General features: G+C 38.6%; 1 protein-coding gene and 1 pseudogene across 1 annotated transcript; one reads left to right on the forward strand and one right to left on the reverse strand.

The window, feature by feature from the left end:
* The first annotated feature begins 1392 nt into the window (after positions 1-1392).
* Positions 1393-2452, forward strand: LOC139451719 (uncharacterized; annotated as a pseudogene).
* Positions 2453-4389: 1937 nt separating this feature from the next.
* LOC139452961 (sodium-coupled monocarboxylate transporter 1-like) lies at positions 4390-19199 on the reverse strand. Its single transcript, XM_071234586.1, has 16 exons — positions 18822-19199; positions 15090-15158; positions 14670-14721; positions 13636-13703; positions 13119-13199; positions 12348-12421; positions 11441-11578; positions 10556-10691; positions 8925-9013; positions 8640-8755; positions 8201-8271; positions 7697-7783; positions 6649-6854; positions 5895-6001; positions 5339-5466; positions 4390-4461 (listed from the first exon to the last, which is right to left on the reverse strand). The coding sequence occupies exons 1-16, from the start codon at positions 19197-19199 to the stop codon at positions 4390-4392; spliced, it is 1872 nt and encodes a 623-aa protein (XP_071090687.1).
* Between the last annotated feature and the right edge of the window lie 794 nt (positions 19200-19993).

Below are 19993 nucleotides of genomic sequence, written 5' to 3' on the forward strand. Positions count from 1 at the left end.
AACAAAACAAAATGTTTTTGAGAAACGTCACTCACGTAGCGCATCATGCAACTGAAGTGTTGTGAGCAAAACCTCTCCTTATGCTTCCCTACGGCAACATGCGTGACATGGAGTGCCGCAAAACCTAGCACTGGTTTCAATGTAGTCCAATTATTATTAATCATTTTACCAAAGAGGCGGTCACGTTTCAATGCCCATTTAACAGAAAAAATAGCAACACAAATCATGTATAAATTCAATTTATCACAGTTCTTTTATTTCATCTGTAGACTTAGCCGGAACCATCTACAAATTCTTTTGTCAGCTGGAATCATCAGGAAGTCTCACCGTGCTTGGGCGTCTAATGTAGTCTTAGTTCGCAAAGGCAATGGCCAGTTAAGGATCTGTATAGATTATCGCCAACTTAACAATCGGACCATAAAGGACTCATATGCTCTGCCGCGGATTGAGGAATTATTAGACTGTTTGGGTGGTAATAAATTCTTCTCCGTCTTAGACATGAAGAGCGGATATCATCAAGTTGAGGTGGAAGAAGACCATAAACAACTGACAGCTTTCACTGTAGGACCTCTTGGATTTTTTAAATATAATGGGATGCCATTTGGACTCTCAAATGCGCCAGCGACATATCAACGCCTTCTGGAGCAGTGCCTGGAATATTTGCATCTTAATATATGTCTCATATATTTTGATGACCTGATAATATTTTCCAGAACCTATGAAGAGCATGTTGAGAGACTACAGGTTGTGTTTCGGAGACTCCAGGAATGTGGATTAAAAGTTGTAGCAAAGAAGTGTAATTTCTTTAAGAGGAAAGTTCTCAGAACACGGAATCGAAGATCATAGACCACTTGCGAAATGGGACAAGACCAGACAGAACTCAGTTTCTATGGGACCAAGAGATGACTACTTTGCTTAAAAGCTGCAAACAGTTCAAGGTCAAATGAGGAGTTTTATACAGAGTCACCAATGTCACGACCAGTTGATTCTTCCATCAAGATGTCGCACTGAGGCATGAGGAGTTTATGCGACAACAGTGGACATCCTGCCAGAGACAGGACAATGTCACTATTAAGAGATAGGTTCTACTGGCCAGGAATGTCTCGTGATGTTGAAACTCACCTGCATAATTTCGAGAGATGATTGAAGAGAAAAACACCAACCAACATCAGAGCCCCATTGATAAGCATTGAGACAACAGAACCTCTGGAACTTGTTTGCATGGATTTCCTTACCTTAGAACCATCAAAAGGAGGAGTAGAACATGCTTTGGTTCTGACTGACCACTTTGCTTGTTATGCACAAGCATTACCAACCAAGAACATGCCTGCTAAGACAACAGCTGAGATTTTCTTTTCGAACTTCATAGTTCATTACGGTCTACCCAAAAGAATGCACTCGGATCAGGGAGCTAACTTCGCCAGCAAGATAATGCAAGAGATATGCCAGTTACTGAACATCGACAAGTCCCGGTCAACACCTTACCATGCAATAGGCAACGGGATGTGTGAGAGATTAAATCGTACCCTATGCGACATGCTTGGCACTCTTGATCAAGACAGGAAGAAGAATTGGAAGGTTCATGTAGGACTACTCATTTGGGACCATGCCCATAATTGTACCCACCCCGAATCAACATCAACAGCTCCATTCTATTTGATGTTCGGGAGACACCCTAGACTACCTGTGGATTTAGCTTTTGGCTTGGACATAGAGACACAAGGTACCAAATCCACCACCGAGTACACCAAGTCATTGAAAGATCGCCTCAGACAAGCCTATGAGCTAGCTACTACAGCAGCAAAGAAATTACAATCCAAGCAGAAGATTGGCTATGATCACAGAGCCAGAGCAGCCATGTAAGAACCAGGAGACCAGGTCTTAGTGAAGTCTGTTCTATACCTTACTTGGTGTACCAATACCCAAACCAAGACGACAGAGGACACTGCCAGCAGCACCAGTTGCTAGGACAACAGAAAGCAACAACAACGATGATTCATCGGATGAGGATACTGTTGTTGAGTATGCCGACCCTCCACAAGCTGCAGTGTCTCCTGATATACCAGTGGATGGGCCAACTGAAGGGGAACCATCAGAGATGGAACTCCTATTGCAGAGAGGGAGGAAGAGCCAGCTGAGGATGCTGTTCAGCATGTTGAGCAGATTCATGACGAACAAGAAGATGGTGCTACTGGGACAGATCATGATGATGACAATGACGATGAAGAAAGGGAGCAACGGCCAACTAAAGAGATAACCACGTTCCACGTCCACGGCAGTCTACTCGGACCCGGACACAGCCAAATTGGATGAAGAGTGGAGAGTTTGCTCTCTCTGCAGTTGCAGTCGGAGGGCGGCAACACAGACTTTCTGATGCCATCTTGGATCTTGTCACTGGCAAGGTAAAGTGACGTGGACTTCATTTCTCGATTGAGGTATGTGGCCGATGTAGTGTTTTTTGTATATATTTGTTTTAATTTCATTTTATGTTTTTACATATATATATATTATATATAACTAGTTGTCAGTTTCAATCAGCTTCAACAAAGTGTATCTGACCTGTTTTACCTACTAACTGCCCAATGGCCAGAAGCTTCATTTGCTGATTGGCCAAGCTAACACCTGATGTTAAACTGCGTGCTTAGATTACACTGCATACTCTCTCAGCACATGAACTGACAGAACTGCTCAGACCAGCAAAGCATAAAGACATAATCTTAAATCAGGTGAGTTAAATGGTTACAATTTCTATCTTGTGTTGTATTGAAATAATACAATATGTCTAAGGTGTTAGATTATGTAAACTAGATGGATGTAATCTAATATAAATGTTGATTATGTCTGATTACTTAAATCTGCATGAGATAAGCTAAACAACCATACTTTATCACTAAAATATATTCTATCACTTCAATTAGATATGTGTGAAAGAGTTTTACTTCAAGAATGTTTTAAAAAGCTATATAATGTACAGATTCAGTTGTGATATATGCGAATCTTTGTAATAGAATGTGTGTATTACTTAATGTTAAATAGTGTTTTAGCTTATGCATTATTTATTCTGAGGGATTTTTAGCAGAAATAGTAGTAGAAGTAGAAAAAGAATGCCCTATAATAAATTTATCAACTGTATGAATATCACCGCGCAGCACATATCACAATGTTATCACAGGTTCACGACAGGAGAAAAAGGGAGATACGTGAGACTAGTCTTGTCACTAGTCACATTTAACAATAAACAAATACATTAATGATAAACAATGCTGACTTTCAGTTATTTCAGTAACACAATAATACTTGATATATAGTAGGGATCCATAAACAATAAATATATTCTCCACTTTGGAATGTAATTTATATTTTAAATATTACATTCATCGCAATTATCAAGATTGAAAGCCCTGTGATGATAGGTTCTCAGAATGATATGAGGAGTATCGCGTTGTTGAGAATGTGTGCTTGTATATAGTAGGGATCCATAAACAATAAATATATTCTCCACTTGGGAATGTAATTTATATTTTAAATATTACATTCATCGCATTATCAAGATTGAAAGCGCTGGATGATAGGTTCTGAGAATGATATGAGGAGTATCGCGTTGTTGAGAATGTGTGCTTGTGACAGGCGCGTGTTGAATGTGTGTACATGTATTGTCAGGTATTATTGACAGACCATTGTCATATCGCTGGAGTAAGTGCGGCGTTAAAAATAAACAAACAAGCAATTGCATATCATGTGAGGTGATAACATTATAGAACAGATCCATCAGCAAAGGATGACTGTGGCACCTCTAAATGAATGGTTAAACAAAATCAAATATTTGAGGAATTAGTGGTATTTTATCATTTTCTGTTGATGGTGATCACTTATGTTTACAGTACATTTTGGATTACAAATCAACAAAATTGTTATATCCATGTAAGAATTGTTTACTAACAATAAACGTAGTTTTGTATCGGTAATAACTCATCCTTTTATTTAATACTATGCTATTCCAAATCCAAAAATATCATCTTAGAGTTTTAGAAGATGTAAAAAGAGTTAATGATTTTGACAATTTTTGTGTGAATAATTTGTCAAGTATATTTTGCTGAATCAACTGAATAAAAGATTACTAGGTTAACCTTGACTCCGTATATACAATGTACCATAACATAACCGTCATTCAGGCTCATGTGGACAATGGACACTAGGCTTGGTGTTCCACAAATACATTGGATGGGTTTTTCTGTCCATTTCTTCAAGAATCATTCAGGCTGTCTTCCGATGCAGCACATTTGACTATCCATATCTTTATTTGGATCACCTTTCTGAATCTGTATTTTCAACTATAAAGATGTTTGATGTCGTTGCAGGCTCAGATGGACGTCCGAGTCTCCGAATTTGTTATGTAAATGTAGTTTCGCTGTTTTCTTGAGGCGCATTTATCTTGTACATGTCCCACGAGAATCTGTAATTCTGCAAAATAATAGCAAGATTCGTAATCACAAACTATGAATGTAGTATATGCTAACAATAATATAAGGTAATAAAATGACTTGTGATTTTGGTAGAAATGGTGAGGTGAGAAGAAATGGTGTGTGTGTGTGTGTGTGTGTGTGTGTGTGTGTGTGTGTGTGTGTGTGTGTGTGTGTGTGTGTCCATCTTTTAACGTCTTTTGGTATGGTGCGGCCGGGGATCGAAACCTGGCCCTACCACTCTCCAGTCAGACACTCAACTGCTAATAACACGGAGGCGGTCTTGAGAGAAATGGCGTCAGGGTGTTCGGTGCGGGTCTATCGTCCGCAACACCTTGCACAGTCCTTGAATTAACATCCATGTTTTTGTACAATGCTACATCCCAAGTGATGTCGTCAGCAGTGGAAAACGATCTTTCTCATAGATGAGGTCGGATACACTGAATTCCTCAGTAGACAGTTGTAGAGCCAGTGAACTGGATCGAATATGATACAGGAGAATGTCTCCGACAGGGGGTAACTACGTCGACGATAAAGCCTTTTGATCCCACCTCCTCGACACCTATGATATGTCTTTCAGAAGGATAGTGCCTACACTGTCACACACGCACCCACAGGATTCATAGGATATCACTCAAAAGGTAATGACCCTTTGTTGACTGTCAGTAAATCTAGATTTGAATCCAACTGTACAGCTCCAAAGACGCAAACTGTTCACCCAACTGAAAACAGTTGGAGATGATCGCACCGCAATTCTGAGGGACATGGTGCCTTAAAACACCAATGACCTGGTTAACTCAATGTTGCAGTTGTCGATGAGATGCCTTTGCAACTTCTGTGATTAAGAATTAAAAAGTCATATCGCTGTTGTTTCTTACTGTCATTGCTTTGTACTCTGCACTGGTGACCAGGCCATCGTCTTTTGTCAAAGGCTCCCTCAGTTTACACAGCTTTCTCACAAACGGAAACACTAGGTCTGGGTCGAGGGTATTAACGTCCGTTCGCCCTGAACATGGATACAGATTGAAACCTGTACATATTATCCCTTCATCAATACTTCAAGCTCATTCTGTCTATTCCATTTAAATTGTGCCCGTGATAAATTCCGAGAAATCCCATCCTATACTCACAAGAAATCTCTTTCACAAAAAAATGTGACAACAGCAACAACAACTTGATACATGCAATAGCAGTTGCATATATCAAGCTTCAAAAGGAACGTATTTTTGCAATGACATAAGGAACTTATAAATGCAGTGACAGAAGTTCTGTGCCACAAAAACAACAACATGAAAGTGCTCAGTGAAGCGTTAAACAATACACAGACAAACATAAATAACACTTCTTTCTTATTTCAAAGTCGGCCTTCCTAGATCATATTTTTTATAAATCCATAATAACAAAGCATAGCATATTTGATATATATGTACTAACCTGCTATCAAAGATATTAAACATCCAATAATCATGGCCATCAAAGTCCCCATCAAACCATACCAGCAGTAGGACACATCAGCGAAGCTGAATGGCTCAGCGACCATGCTTAAATTTGCAGAAAGCACAATGCTTGAAGAAACACATTTGAACAGACCACGTTATGAAAAGAAAATCCTCTACCAGTAATATTGTAAATACAAACCTGGACGTTTATTTAATATTGATACTCATTGTCATATATGAAGAGTCCCCATCAAACCATACCAGCAGTAGGACACATCAGCGAAGCTGAATGGCTCAGCGACCATGCTTAAATTTGCAGAAAGCACAATGCTTGAAGAAACACATTTGAACAGACCACGTTATGAAAAGAAAATCCTCTACCAGTAATATTGTAAATACAAACCTGGACGTTTATTTAATACTGATACTCATTGTCATATATGAAGAGTCCCCATCAAACCATACCAGCAGTAGGATACATCAGCGAAGCTGAATGGCTCAGCGACCATGCTTAAATTTGCAGAAAGCACAATGCTTGAAGAAACACATTTGAACAGACCACGTCATGAAAAGAAAATCCTCTACCAGTAATATTGTAAATACAAACCCGGACATTTATTTAATATTGATACTCATTGTCATATATGAAAACTCCTTTTGGAAGACAGACTGGAAACACACACATACATATACATACTATATATTACGCCCCAGTTACCCAGTCAAGTGTTAATAACAAGGCAATTTACCTTTCATCTATTGTCATTGTGGTAGCTTCATACATGGAACTTGCATTAGAATACATGGAGATAGTCGTGCTATTCAGGACATCTTCTTTTGCACATGCGAACATTGGTGCCGGCGGTAGAGTTGTAGGCCTCGGGCCGTAGATTTGCCCGTAAATGCTCATCCAAACATTGAGAGCCAAGGATATTAGGCCCCCAAAGAATGCACCCTTTATAGTAGAAATAACATTTAACTCAAATCATCGTTCCATACAATTATCAAACCTTGGATTTTAACTTACATTGTAATAACGTTGTAACCTGTCTTACTCTCTTGAAATGCACGTACAGTAAACTACGGTTATAACGAACACGCTTATAACGAACTGACGGATATAACGAACTATTTTTTTGGTCCTGTCTATTTGCGGTATATATTCCGTACATTTGCTTATAACGAACTACGGTTATAACGAATTAAAATTAGTGGTCCCTTTGAGTTCGTTATAACCGTAGTTTACTGTATGTGTATTAAAAAGGCAGTAACACACAGAGGGAGATATTCCTTTTAAAAAAAATATGAAACAAAATTAATTTTCATAATCATAAGAAATCTCTATTGAAAGCGGTTTCCACTGTTTGATTCCGACTGTATCATGAGCATGGGATTATGAATGACTGTCATATAGTGCTGATACCAGTTGTTAGTGAAAAGGTGACCATATCCTACCCCAAAGGTGGCACCCGTCAGTGCACATGCAAAGTCAACTGTTCACCTGATGAAATAGCTGAACACATGGTCAAAATAGGGAATTGTTTTGGACATTATCTTTGTCACTGATGTGTTCGACTGTTTGAAAGTTTTGCTGAGGCCTTGAATGTTGTAACCTTGATCAAACAATTTTTTATCAAGAGTCATATGGCGCTCGTTGACATCCTCTGAGAAAGATCACGCCCGATTGTTCCTCAAATGTTATTGCATGTTTATGTGAGTGAGTGAGTTGATGTGAAAAAACAGAGATATGACAAATGTATCTCACTAACATATAATACTTTGGACAAAGAATCTCACGATTTTGTTGCTCCATGGTATCAGAGCTCCGAGGAGAAACATGCCCAGGACAGGACCTCCACAAGCCCCAAATGCGGCCATAGCCATCTGAAAAATAGCAATTCAACATGTTCAGCATTATGTTTGTGGCTACATCTGATAGTTAGATTTGTTTAAATACGAAGGCATCAAAATATGTGCATATTGTCCGATTCACCGGTGCTTAACCTCATACTATAAGAAACATTACGCTTGCTGGAAACTGACGAGACCATTAATCGGAATTGAATACATATGATGTTTACATCATAATTTGTTTATATCATATACAGTTAACTGCGTTTATTACGACACGCTTATAACGAAGTGACGAATATAACGAATTTAGGTTCTTGGTCCCGGCCACATGCTGTCAACATGTTGTGCTTATGCTTGTTACGAACTACGGTTTTAACGAACTAAAATTAGTGATCCCTAGGAGTTCGTTATAACCGTAGTTTACTGCATGTTGTTGTGAGCCTTTACCTGTGATACAGGACCTTGAAGTGATTTAGCAGCATAGGCCAGACCGATAGCCAGAAGGCCATAGAAACATACTAGAAAATAGTAACAAAGACACTTTACATCACGGACTGAAAGTTCAATGAAATACAACATCAGATAACACCTTCAGATAACATGAGAGACCAAAGATATTGTTTATCAGACCATTCAGTTGCAGGTTTCATTAACATTGTATTTTATAACTATTCTATTGAAAGGGATACAAGATGACACACGAGAATTTACGATAACCTGTAACCTGGTTCTAATTAATATAAAGGCATTCAGTCTTGGACTGGGTTCGATCCTGACCATAGGCGAAATGCGAATCCCCGGATAATTAATTCTACTGTAATTCTGTAAATATTGAATATTAACTATGTAAGTTATATTTGAAACATTATTTTCCACATGTATTTACCTGCTAATTTGGCTATGACAGTGACGAGTCTCTCAGATCTCACCCTTCGAAGAGATGGCCCAAGAATATCTTCTACTGTGTTGGCAGCTAAAGCGTTTATTCCAGATGATACGGTGCTGGAGAAGCGTTCAACAAAAGAAGAAACCTCTAATAAAAACGTCATTGAGATGATTGCGTTTACAGTTTACCCGACAATTACACGAGCAGAACAATCTTTAAATGAAAGTTAGTATACGACTATTTGGCATAAACCTGAATACGCAATAGGTATATACGCAGACGTACCTGAGGGCGCCACTGAACAACGTTGACATGTAAAGACCAGTGGCTCCAGGGAAGCCGGATAATATTTGCATCACAAAGTACGGCATCAGCTGGAATAGGAATTGCATAACTGTCGATCAACAATATTTTCTGAGACTAATGATGATTCAATGGAAGCCATGATACAATCATCGTATTACATATTTTAATTTTAAGAGGGATTCCTTAAATGGCAATATACTTTTTATCCCCCGCCACGAAGTGGAAGGGGGATATAGGAATGGGTGCTGTACGTCCGTCCGTCCGTCCGTCCTTCCATCCGTCCGTCCGTCACATTTCGTTTCCGGAGCAGATCTTGAAAACCGTACCATATTTCTTCACCAAACTTGGCACATAGATAGGTCTAGTGGTGAACTGGTGCCTTTTGATAGTTTGGGATTTTAAAAACTAAATAATTTTCGAGTTTCCATGGCAACGACTTTGATTTAGACTGAAAATGGCGGTAGTCCTCGTTTCCGGAGAAGATCTTGAAAACCGTACTACTTTTCTTCATCACACTTGTCACAAAGATAGGTCTAGTGGTGAACTGGTGCCTTTTGATAGTTTGGGATTTTAAAAAAAATATATTTTTCGGGTTTCCATGGCAACGACTTTGACTTAGACTGAAAATGGCGATCGCGATAGGCAAGAAAACCGAAAAACCGTACCATATTTCTTCCCTTATTTTGGCACATAGATAGGTCAAGTGGTGAACTGGTGCCTTTTGATTGTTTGGGATTACAAAATATTTTTTTCTAGTTTCCATGGCAACGACTTTGACTTAGACTGACCGTTTCCGGAGCAGATCTTGAAAACCGTACCATATTTCTTCACCAAACTTGACAGATGTCATCTTGCAGTTTTGAATACATTTCCATCTCTCGTTGTAAGTTATGCATTGCTTGTGTGTATGTTCCTCCAAAAGTGTCATGGACACGGTTGTTGCATTGACTGACTAACTTCATGCAGAAACACAACTCATTACAAATACAACAGTGTAACTGATCTTAAACCTACTCAACTGTTTAAACACTGCCTCCTTTCCTGTATATATTCTTATCAACCATATCCTGTACTCGCTTGATAACGGTGTTAGAACCTACACCGAAACCATCGCTCCTAATTGTAATAAAGAAGTTGTTCGTCCATATGACTCATCCTTACTCATTACAAATAAAGTTACATATTCTATCATAAACTGCAGATGGCAAAACAACACCGGTAATAACTTTTTTTTAGTGCTGCAATAAGGCCATTAACAAAAAGGCCCAGTGAACATAGTTCACAGGAGCTAATACATTGCACACAACCGGACATGTCATATTGGCGGGGGATATGAGCATTTCATGCTTGTTGTTTTCTGGGTTTTTTCCATCCTTGGTTTGTTGTTGTTTAACCATATAATAATTATGTTAATAATGCTTAGACCATATGTTCTCGACAATGAGTGTATCTTGCTCCATTGGGGGCAATTGGCACAAACACATGTAAGAGCAAAATTCGACTGTCTACATTATTTATTGATCAGCATCAAAATACATTTTGTGTCGAGAATGATGCATTCGGAGAACATGTTTGTGTGTTGTTGTGTTTCATCAAATGTTAATATGTACCTGGTTCCGGTTTGTCACAGTTCCAGCTTCATAAGGATCGCATCCCTGGGTATAGAAAAACCCAAACAAGGCTAATCCTGTTGCCCATAGTAACAGGCCATACAATACCATGAATACCGCATTCAGGAGGTAGGACCTAAAACAAACATGTTTTATGTCGTTTTAATTGAAGATGGTCATACATTTCTGATGTGATATGCGGTTGACCAAAATAGCATAGCGTCTTAATATTATGAATGATACAGGTTAGAAACAAAAATTCAAAAGGACAAAATATCAACTTCTCCAATGATTAATCAGATTCATGTCAATAAAGGATGGAATCATTGTCACCAAATTAAATATTATATTCATTGAATTAAGCATATAAATGGAAGGGAAATAGTCCAAAATGGGATTTACATATGGCGGCCACGACTGCAAAATTTGATTTTGGAGTGAGTGAGTGAGTTGGGTTTAACGCCGCTTTTAACAGTTTCCGATTTATATCACGGCGTGTCAGCTTAATGTGTGAGGAAAGCCCGAAGTGATGCAGGTCTCAGACGTTTCCCACTTCGGTGAAACTCACGAGCACAGTTATGGTGCTGACAAACCTAGAAACATAATCGGGGCGAACCGGGATTCGAACCCACAATCATAGGTGCACAGTGAATCGCGGCGCCTTAGACGACTGGGCCACCCGTGCACCCTGAACTTTGGATGAGGATTGGCCACACTTGGGTGACATCGTTCGTGAGATTTGAACCGCGGCAGATTCCTTGGCACTACATCCTGGAAATCTAAAACAAGGTGTCATTACATTACACCCTTTCAGCATTCTATAGGTAAGTCCCTTAGTTCGCCTTATCATAAGAGTTGTTGTCAAATACTAGTTTGGCTACTTACATTTTAGCGCCCTTCAATGATTTGATTGCAAAGATTCTTTGACCCATTGACTGCGTGAAGAGATTGACATACCAATTGAAGAAACCACCGATCACAAGCCCCCATACTGTGTGACGTACTCGTGGATCGGGATTTATTCTGTAAAGATAGGTCGTAAAACAAATTCACAATTAATGCTTATTTGTTTTGCGATTTTAAGGAAAATTGTCATCATCTTACATTGCCATTGAAATGATAAACGATACCTCTCGGTTGATTTATCATGTTTGATTTTTCAATTGTAACTTAAGTTGGGGATATTATTTCCAAAACAAATGAACTTTAGTGGCGCTTAGTCAGCATTGAAAGAATACATCAACATGTTTTTATTTAAAAAATATAATAATGGTTTAAAATGTTAAAAGATTAAATAATTTTCGCACCATACACAATAGCAAAAGGGTATTTTGGACATCTTATCTTTAAAAATCAAGACATTTGTTTGTTTTTTTCGGCACAAATTTAAATTTCAAACATGGTATGGGTCATCTATTTGTTATCTATTTTTACACCAAATTGATTACTGTCAGATTACTTTTTACGAACTGTTGCTGGAATGAGTGATGGTTAAATAGAGAAAATCAAATTTTACATTACTCCTTTCAATGTTCAATTCTGTGAAGAAATAAAGTCGGTGGTAATGAGAGTATAAATAGTTGTAGTTACAATATAAATATGTAATCCATGGAATGTATTTAATATCATGTCTAACATTGTAAACTAAACCCGTGATAATCCCTATATTCCTCATTATCGAAATATAGATGATGCTCTGAACATATAGAATTCCATACAGTTAAGTCTAATATACTGACAAAACTAGCTTAAACAATTAAAAGTTAACTACAAAATACAGATCTGGAATTACTCATCAAGCCCCAGTCTTCCTTCCTGGTGTGCTGTTTTGAGGACGTTCAGTGTTCCACCAGATCTCATAACTCCCTAAATAAGAAAAATGAAGATCCGGGGTAGAATTGGACTTTAGCAACCCATGCTTGTCGTTAGATGAGACTAAAGGGATCGGGTAGTCACGCTCGCTACTTGCATGTCACCGTACCCCAATTGCGTAGATAGATGCTCATATTTTTAATCACCAGATTGTCTGTTGTAAACTCGATTATTTACAGACCGCCGTCGTATAGCTTGAATATTGCTGAGTGCGGCGTAAAACAACAAAGAAACAAACAAACGGACGAATAAAACACTTTTCCGAACCTGTCAAAGGGTGTGTAAGATTAACATCCCCTTATTATATCTTAAGACCTACGATCACCAAGCTTATAATGGCACAAATACATTATCTATGTTGACTCAAATCTAGACATACAAAAGATCTCATCATTTGACTATAGACAAGTATAACTAGTGCCAGTCACTGGCTGATCATGTAAGTCTTTGTGTATATATTGAACCATATCAAAGAACACCGTAATGATGGAACAGAAATCAACCAGCAATAAACATAATATTTTTACTTGATGTTGTTGGGTTTAATAGACAATAAGGCACCTGATACGAGGTGTCTCTTGTATTATGTGGACGCCTACAAAATATCAACATATGTTTTGTTCTGTTACAGTTTTTGATGTCAAATCACATTCCTGACCAAAGCACATTTCAAAAATGGACATATACTTACAAGGACTATTGAGGTGAGTATTCCCGCCAGCATGATAGATGACTGGAACACATCTGTCCACACCACACTCTTGATGCCACCCTAAGAAGAAGGTCATCATGATTTCATATTATCCATGGGCTTCTACAATAAAGACACGTTTCAAAGCGGGAGTGTATGTTTGAATTCTGTCAGAGGAAGGCGTGATGTTAAGCGTCTTTCCTATCCCTATGCTTCATGACTAAAACCCGGAGCGCATGCATGTACATGTACATATACATATTACAGCTGAGGATAATTCCTAAGCATTCCAATTTGTGATACAAGGCTAATAGATAGATCGGGTGGTCGGCTCCATGACTTGATTGATTGTGCGTGATTGTACTCCGACGACGTGGAGTGTTCACTCAGTTCTACTTTGTCAAGACTCGGTCACCAACGGGTCGCAATCATACAGCTGCAGCTGATGTGACGTTATCTAACAGCCTTACAAACCTTTACAGGAACATACGACGTATGACGTATATTTACAACTCACTATCGAAGTGTAGATCGTGCCAACGAGACCAACGATCACTATAGACCACCATAATGGAAGACCAGCAACTGGATAAGAAAATGAGTCACACATTAAATAAAAGTGACAAAACCATTTCCATAAGCATAGCAAATCTCTGTTTAACACAGAGCCAACGCATTATTCGATTCCGTCTATAGCATAAGCATGTGTCTATAAATCACAATCAAATGATGAAATTTCATTGATACATGTGCGTCTGTATGGGTTTGGTACATACATAACACATTTCCCAACCATTACCAATACAGCTTGTGTATATCAATGCATAATAGCACTTGTCATTTATATCATTCACGCAACAAAAGGCTATCATAGAAGTATAAAATAACTGAGTCCTAAGCTTGAATAATATGCCCCAATATACCCAATAGTGAGTGAGTGAGTATGAGTTTACGCCGCTTTTAGCAATATTCCAGCAATATCCCGGCGAGGAACACCAGAAATAGGTTTCACACATTGTACCCATGTAGGGAATCGAACCCGGGTCTTCGGCATGACGAGCGAACGCTTTAACCACTAGGCTACCTGACCGCCCCTTATACCAAATAGTACTATTCAAGACATGTATATAAATTCCAAGTGATTCCCTGACTTGGCTTTTCTTTGGCTAACAAAGCAATCTTTTATACGTTTATTTTTCCATAAAACAACAAATATTAGACCACGCCATTATACGGACTACCTATCGGCCGATTATAGGGTGGGCGTGGCTTGAGATGTATTATTCAACTGAACGATGTCACTGATTTTGCATTGTTGTATAGATTGCTGTGTTAAAGATTAAATATCAGTCTGTAACGTTATTCGTGTTGTTATCCTATATTTATAAGAACTGACTTCAATACATTCTTGCGTTGTTAACCCATAAAGGCTCAAACAATGATATTGAAATCAATCCATAAAGGTCAGCAAATTGTATTTCAAGTATGTTTTCTTGCATTCTCAATATCGTGTGTGAATGGTTAAAGCATAACAGCAATACCGGAACATACCCGTCTGGAGTGCCAGCGCTGGTGAAAGTAGGGCGATGGCCATGTATGAAGCCTATAGGGAGAGAACAATAGAAATGTTTTATTGTGCCATGTAAGCGTTTCTGAACACAGGAAATGAACACAAAATGGAATGTATGTAGTATTTGCACAATGAATCTTCATAGGAATCTGCCTCTTCAAGTTAAGATGATTTCATTGATAACCTGTACCTACCGTCTGAACACAGGAAATGAACACAAAATGGAATGTATGTAGTATTTGCACAATGAATCTTCATAGGAATATGTCTGATAAGTTCATTGATAACCTGTACCTACCGTCTGAACACAGGAAATGAAAACAAAAGGAATGTATGTAGTATTTGCACAATGAATCTTCATAGGAATATGTCTGATAAGTTCATTGATAACCTGTACCTACCGTCTGTAACATGCCAATACAGGTACCAAGAAGGCGAACAGCAGTCGAATCAAACCGCATTCCAAGATACTGAAACAACAATGTTATTGTGATCTAAAACCTATTGACAACTTGAATTGCGTGTACTCATGACCTCGACATTATGATACTATCACGTTTATGTTGATGTGCATGTCACTGAACTCCACTAAAATTGGGAGATAATTTTAAAACCTTCTGTGTTTTGAAATTTCATGTTGTCCGACTGTAGGGTTGAGGGCTCTTGTTTTATATTGGAACTGAGCGCTTTAGGCCATGTTTCAAATATATAAATAAGAGGTATCTACTCTACAGTGGGACTAAATCAACTTTCAAAACACATTGGGTTTATCACCATTCGACCATGACGTCAAGAGCGCTTGGAAAGTGCTCTCTTGCAACGCGTAACTACACAGGGTACAAAGGTCTGCCATCTTCGAACTGGTACTCATAAATGTAACACATATTTCTAAAGTTCAACATTGAGTTAACTATACTCTTGACAAGTTCAAAATAAGTGTTCAAAACACATAGTTTTTCCAAAAGAAGTTGACAAATAACCCTTCAAATCGAGTCCAAAGTGTATGTTTTAATTTCATCGCAACCTGTTGTGTACTGCTGTGACTGACCAAGTCATTTCCTGGTTATCAACGCGACAAATCATTTCTTTGAAATCGTATGTGCGATCTCCTACTGTAGGGGTGACTGGTTGTAGAAATAGTTCAAAATGTGCCGAACGAATATCTTTCTCCAACAAACCTTTGACAACAAATTAATTAACATTCTACTAGTTATTTTAAATGCGTCGTTAATTAGTCAGTTAGAATTGCCCCCCAGTAAATAATGCAAATTAAAAAAAATGCCTCTCCTACCCAAAACTGGGATGTGGAAAAACTTGACCTACATCGCGGTTACTCTATTGTCAGTTGCTGCTGGCATAACGTGAATGCCAAACACCCTTGATTATGTCAGATGCTTTTTAGGCAGCAGATGAGCTGGCAGATTCATGTTTGTAACATGTCAGTTTCAAGATTTCACAGCATTCGAAGCCGGCATGTAAAAGAAATGTGACCGTTGTTGGCCTGACAGTGGTTTGTGTATGTTTTTCTTAATTGTACGTGCTCTGAAATGAACTTCATCAAGTTTGATAAGCTGTTGTGATCAAGTGTCTGTTCTGTGACTTCAGTGATGTTAGGACATTTGTTTTTGAGTTTTGGTCACCTTTTGAAAGGAAGGGCGTCTTCTGATGGACTTTGAAATCCCCTTCTCCCAAATCCTAACGTTGGCGGTTGATGGAGATGACAATGAATACGGATCACAAAAAGATCGTTCAAAATATGGTAATGAATAACGAATTTTAAAACACTTTTTTTTTATAATAATAAACTTTAATTTCAGTATTGTTTGTTTTAATGAGGAAATTACCTGTTCGCCACCGAACATGTCCCTAACAGTTTCATAAACGTTATCAGTTGTATGCAAAAGATGTGCGAATGATTACATTTACAGTGTACAAAGCAGGAAAAGGACAGCATATTCATTTCTCGATGTACAGTAAATTTATATATATAAAGAAATATGATACACAATCATATTCCCCACAAAAAAAAGGAGAAATATGCCGTGACACTGAATATATAATGCTTGATTCTGATTGGTCAAAATCAGGTACCTCAAAATTAACATGACTTTTCAAACAAAACGTTTGCGTATGAAAACATCCATCTCTTGACAGCCTACTCATCGATGCATATAACATTGGCAGTCGAGAACCCATTAGAATTGTCTACTTCAATATCAGGATAACAGATCATCAAACTTCTATTTCGGAACACACACAATGATATAAAACACACACTAAGCACTGAGTCAGGGGCACGCAATCCTTGATCACAAAAATCAGACGTGTCGTCCGCAACTAAAAACAGCGGTATTCAGCCATACTTCAGGATGGTTCCGTTGGCAACCAGTAAATCAGAACGTTAATGTGAACATAATTACATTTCCACTGGTGTCATACAATTTGTAAATAGAACTATCACAGTGAACATATATTGTGGCAGCCATGGATAGTGAAGGGTATGTTCAGTCAGGTCGAGGTTCGGGGTGGACAGGAAGTCGTTCTTAAAATACATACACATCTATGGAGGGTTATTTCATTAATTAATTTTTAAAAACTATGTATTTTGTAATCGTTAGTTTGAACTAGTCAAGAAAGAAAGTAAATAATCTTGAAAATGAGTAGGTTTTGGTACATTAATCACAACCTGTGTATGTTTTCCTATGTACCAAAGTTGGATTTACGCATCTGACTTTGTAAACACGATACCAGCAATGCTGACATTAAAACATGAACACATCATATGGTATAACATGGCATAACATAATTATAACATTTTGTGGGGATCATACTGTGATATTTTATCAATCTACGACCTTTGACCTTCACGCAACCCCGTTTTTTAATGTTATTGCATGCTTTATATCTCTCCTGACATTACAAGGCATATGGAGTTAAAACCTATCCAAGGTGTGTTGGCTCGAAAAAGGTTCCAAAGAATTCCGATCAAAGTTTACACTTGTCCGTCATTATTTCATCATAATTCAGGTGAGCTTCAGAGCCTTGTGGCACTACTTTTTAATTTGAATAAACTGTGTAAGCTAAGACACGTTCTCATTCTCATGTTCATACTATACGCAGAGCTACATCGAGTCCTTCACAACTTCCATGACACTATAACACACCTGGGAGAGAATGAGTTGGGTTAACGCTTCCTTTAACAGTATTTCAGTCGTTAAACGGCGTGTCAGGTTAATGTGAGAGGAGAGACGGAAGTGATGCAGGTCTCAGACATTTACCACTTTCGTGAAACCCACGAGCACGGGTATGCTGACAAACCTAGAAACATAATCGGGGCGAACCGGGATTCGAATCCACAGTCACAGGTTTGTGGCGTGCCCAAGGGACGCAACTCTGCACAGCGAATTGCGGCACCTTAGACAACTGGGCCACCAGTTCCCACACATCAACAATGGATATGAAAAGTTTAGACATCATATCGAATAATAATTTTGTTGGTTAGATGAATGTGCTCATTTTACTGTTGCAACAGCGTTACAATTTTTATGAATTGGATTCAACTCCAATGTGCTATGCAGAAGATGTAAACTGTGTGAGATTAAGATTTCAGAAGGATATGTTACTTTCCTGATCAGCATTGGTTGATTGACTTTAACGTTAGCTTGAGGTTTGAATTTACTAATATTTACTTGGAAATACATTTCCGTTGATTTGTTTAGTGATGATTTATTGGAAAGCCACTTTTCTGTGAACGATATTCCCAAGTGAGAAGAGAAAGTGTCCGAATCATCTCATGTTCCCGACAACTGAGACTGTTATGAGGATCACATTGACGGAAAATGTTCAGTACATTAAATGTAAAATGTAATGTTCAGTATTTTAAATGCACATAAAACTGATGCATAATGCATAATTCTAGAGAAATTACTCCATCAGCCATAACATGGTTTTAAGGTGGAGAAATTACTCGAATATGTTGATTCCGGAAATAAGATCAACTCAACCCTTCGAGTCTGATTGTTGATTGTTACTGCCGCAAACTACAGATTCACATGTTTTCTCCATTACATATATTTTAGGGATCGGAAACATGGACGTGTTCATTTGCTCGAATTAGCGTCAGGTACACGTACCTCATATACACTAGTGATTCCGAGAGGATACATCAGAGGGAGACACGTATACATGCCAACAATATACACCGACGTCATGGATACATACTGATAAATCATCATTGACCCAAACGTGTATATTTCTGCAGGCACACCGAGTAGTGAAATGGCTGATGACAGAGTCACAAACATCGACACAGCCACGGAGAAGGCACCCATTTGTCTGTTTCCCAGCAAGTAGCCTTCCTTTGTGTCCTTTTCACGAATGGCAAAGAATATGCCAATTCCGAGGGAAATACCAAGCATGATGCAAAGCACGACATAGTCCACGGTTCCCAATGTTTCTGCTGCCGCCATAGATATGTAGAACATCAACTTCTCAGGTGAAGATATCTGCATTCACTGGAAAGTGACCTACAAACATGTTTGTATCGTCCCTATATCTGTGCTTCTTTCAATATGCTAAGTCACGAGTCGTGTGACCATGTATACATACAATTCAGCTTATTTAAAACAGACAGTGGTCCTGTCCCATAAGATATTTGTCCTTTTGCTGGAACTGAATGTCGACCTCTGTTCAGATCACCATTATTACTGCCACCCTATTTTTAGATCATGCATAATCATGAGTATTGAAAAGACTTACTGAGTCGTGCTCTACATGCATACTCAATTCGGCATGTTTCAAAACTAACATACCTTCGTATACGTTCGTAACAGAGTCCTGCAGATCGGTAATTTTAATCGGGAATGGTCCTATCAAGGACGGCAGTAAAAATTCTGAATGTGTGACCGAGCCCTTACGGAACGCACTATTCTGTCGGGAGTGCTTGGCCGACCTCTCTGGGCATTTCCCGATCCGTAGGACTCTGTTAATAAGGTATACGACTGCGTTCAGACAATGATAGGACATTCCAGATCATTGAAGATAGTAATCCGACATTTTCACTGTTCGTGTCCTAGCGCTGTCTGATTTCAAACGGGAGTCATAATCAGCACTATGTGAACGCAGCCAAACACTCGGGAAACTCAGCCGGATTACAATCGTGTCAATGTCGTGACTATGTCGTGACAGATTCTGCTGTATCGGATCAAAATCGTAAAAATGCCCTGTGTTGTCTGGACGGTGCCCTGTGGGTCGGGACGCTGACGTGATGTACGGGCATAGTTTGGAGACATTAAACAAGCCCTTG

This window comes from Haliotis cracherodii, unplaced genomic scaffold (genome assembly GCF_022045235.1).
Source record: "Haliotis cracherodii isolate W230 unplaced genomic scaffold, xgHalCrac1.p SCAF_9, whole genome shotgun sequence".
NCBI classification, from domain to species: domain Eukaryota; kingdom Metazoa; phylum Mollusca; class Gastropoda; order Lepetellida; family Haliotidae; genus Haliotis; species Haliotis cracherodii.

Coding starts and splice junctions, on each gene's coding strand:
- LOC139452961 (XM_071234586.1), bottom strand. CDS start 19,199: ATGCAGATATCTTCACCTGAGAAGTTGATGTTCTACATATCTATGGCG. Junction 11,579..12,347: donor GGAAGACTGGGGCTTGATGA/GTAATTCCAGAT, acceptor CTATCTTTACAG/AATAAATCCCGATCCACGAG. Junction 7,784..8,200: donor TTCAAGGTCCTGTATCACAG/GTAAAGGCTCAC, acceptor GCTATTTTTCAG/ATGGCTATGGCCGCATTTGG.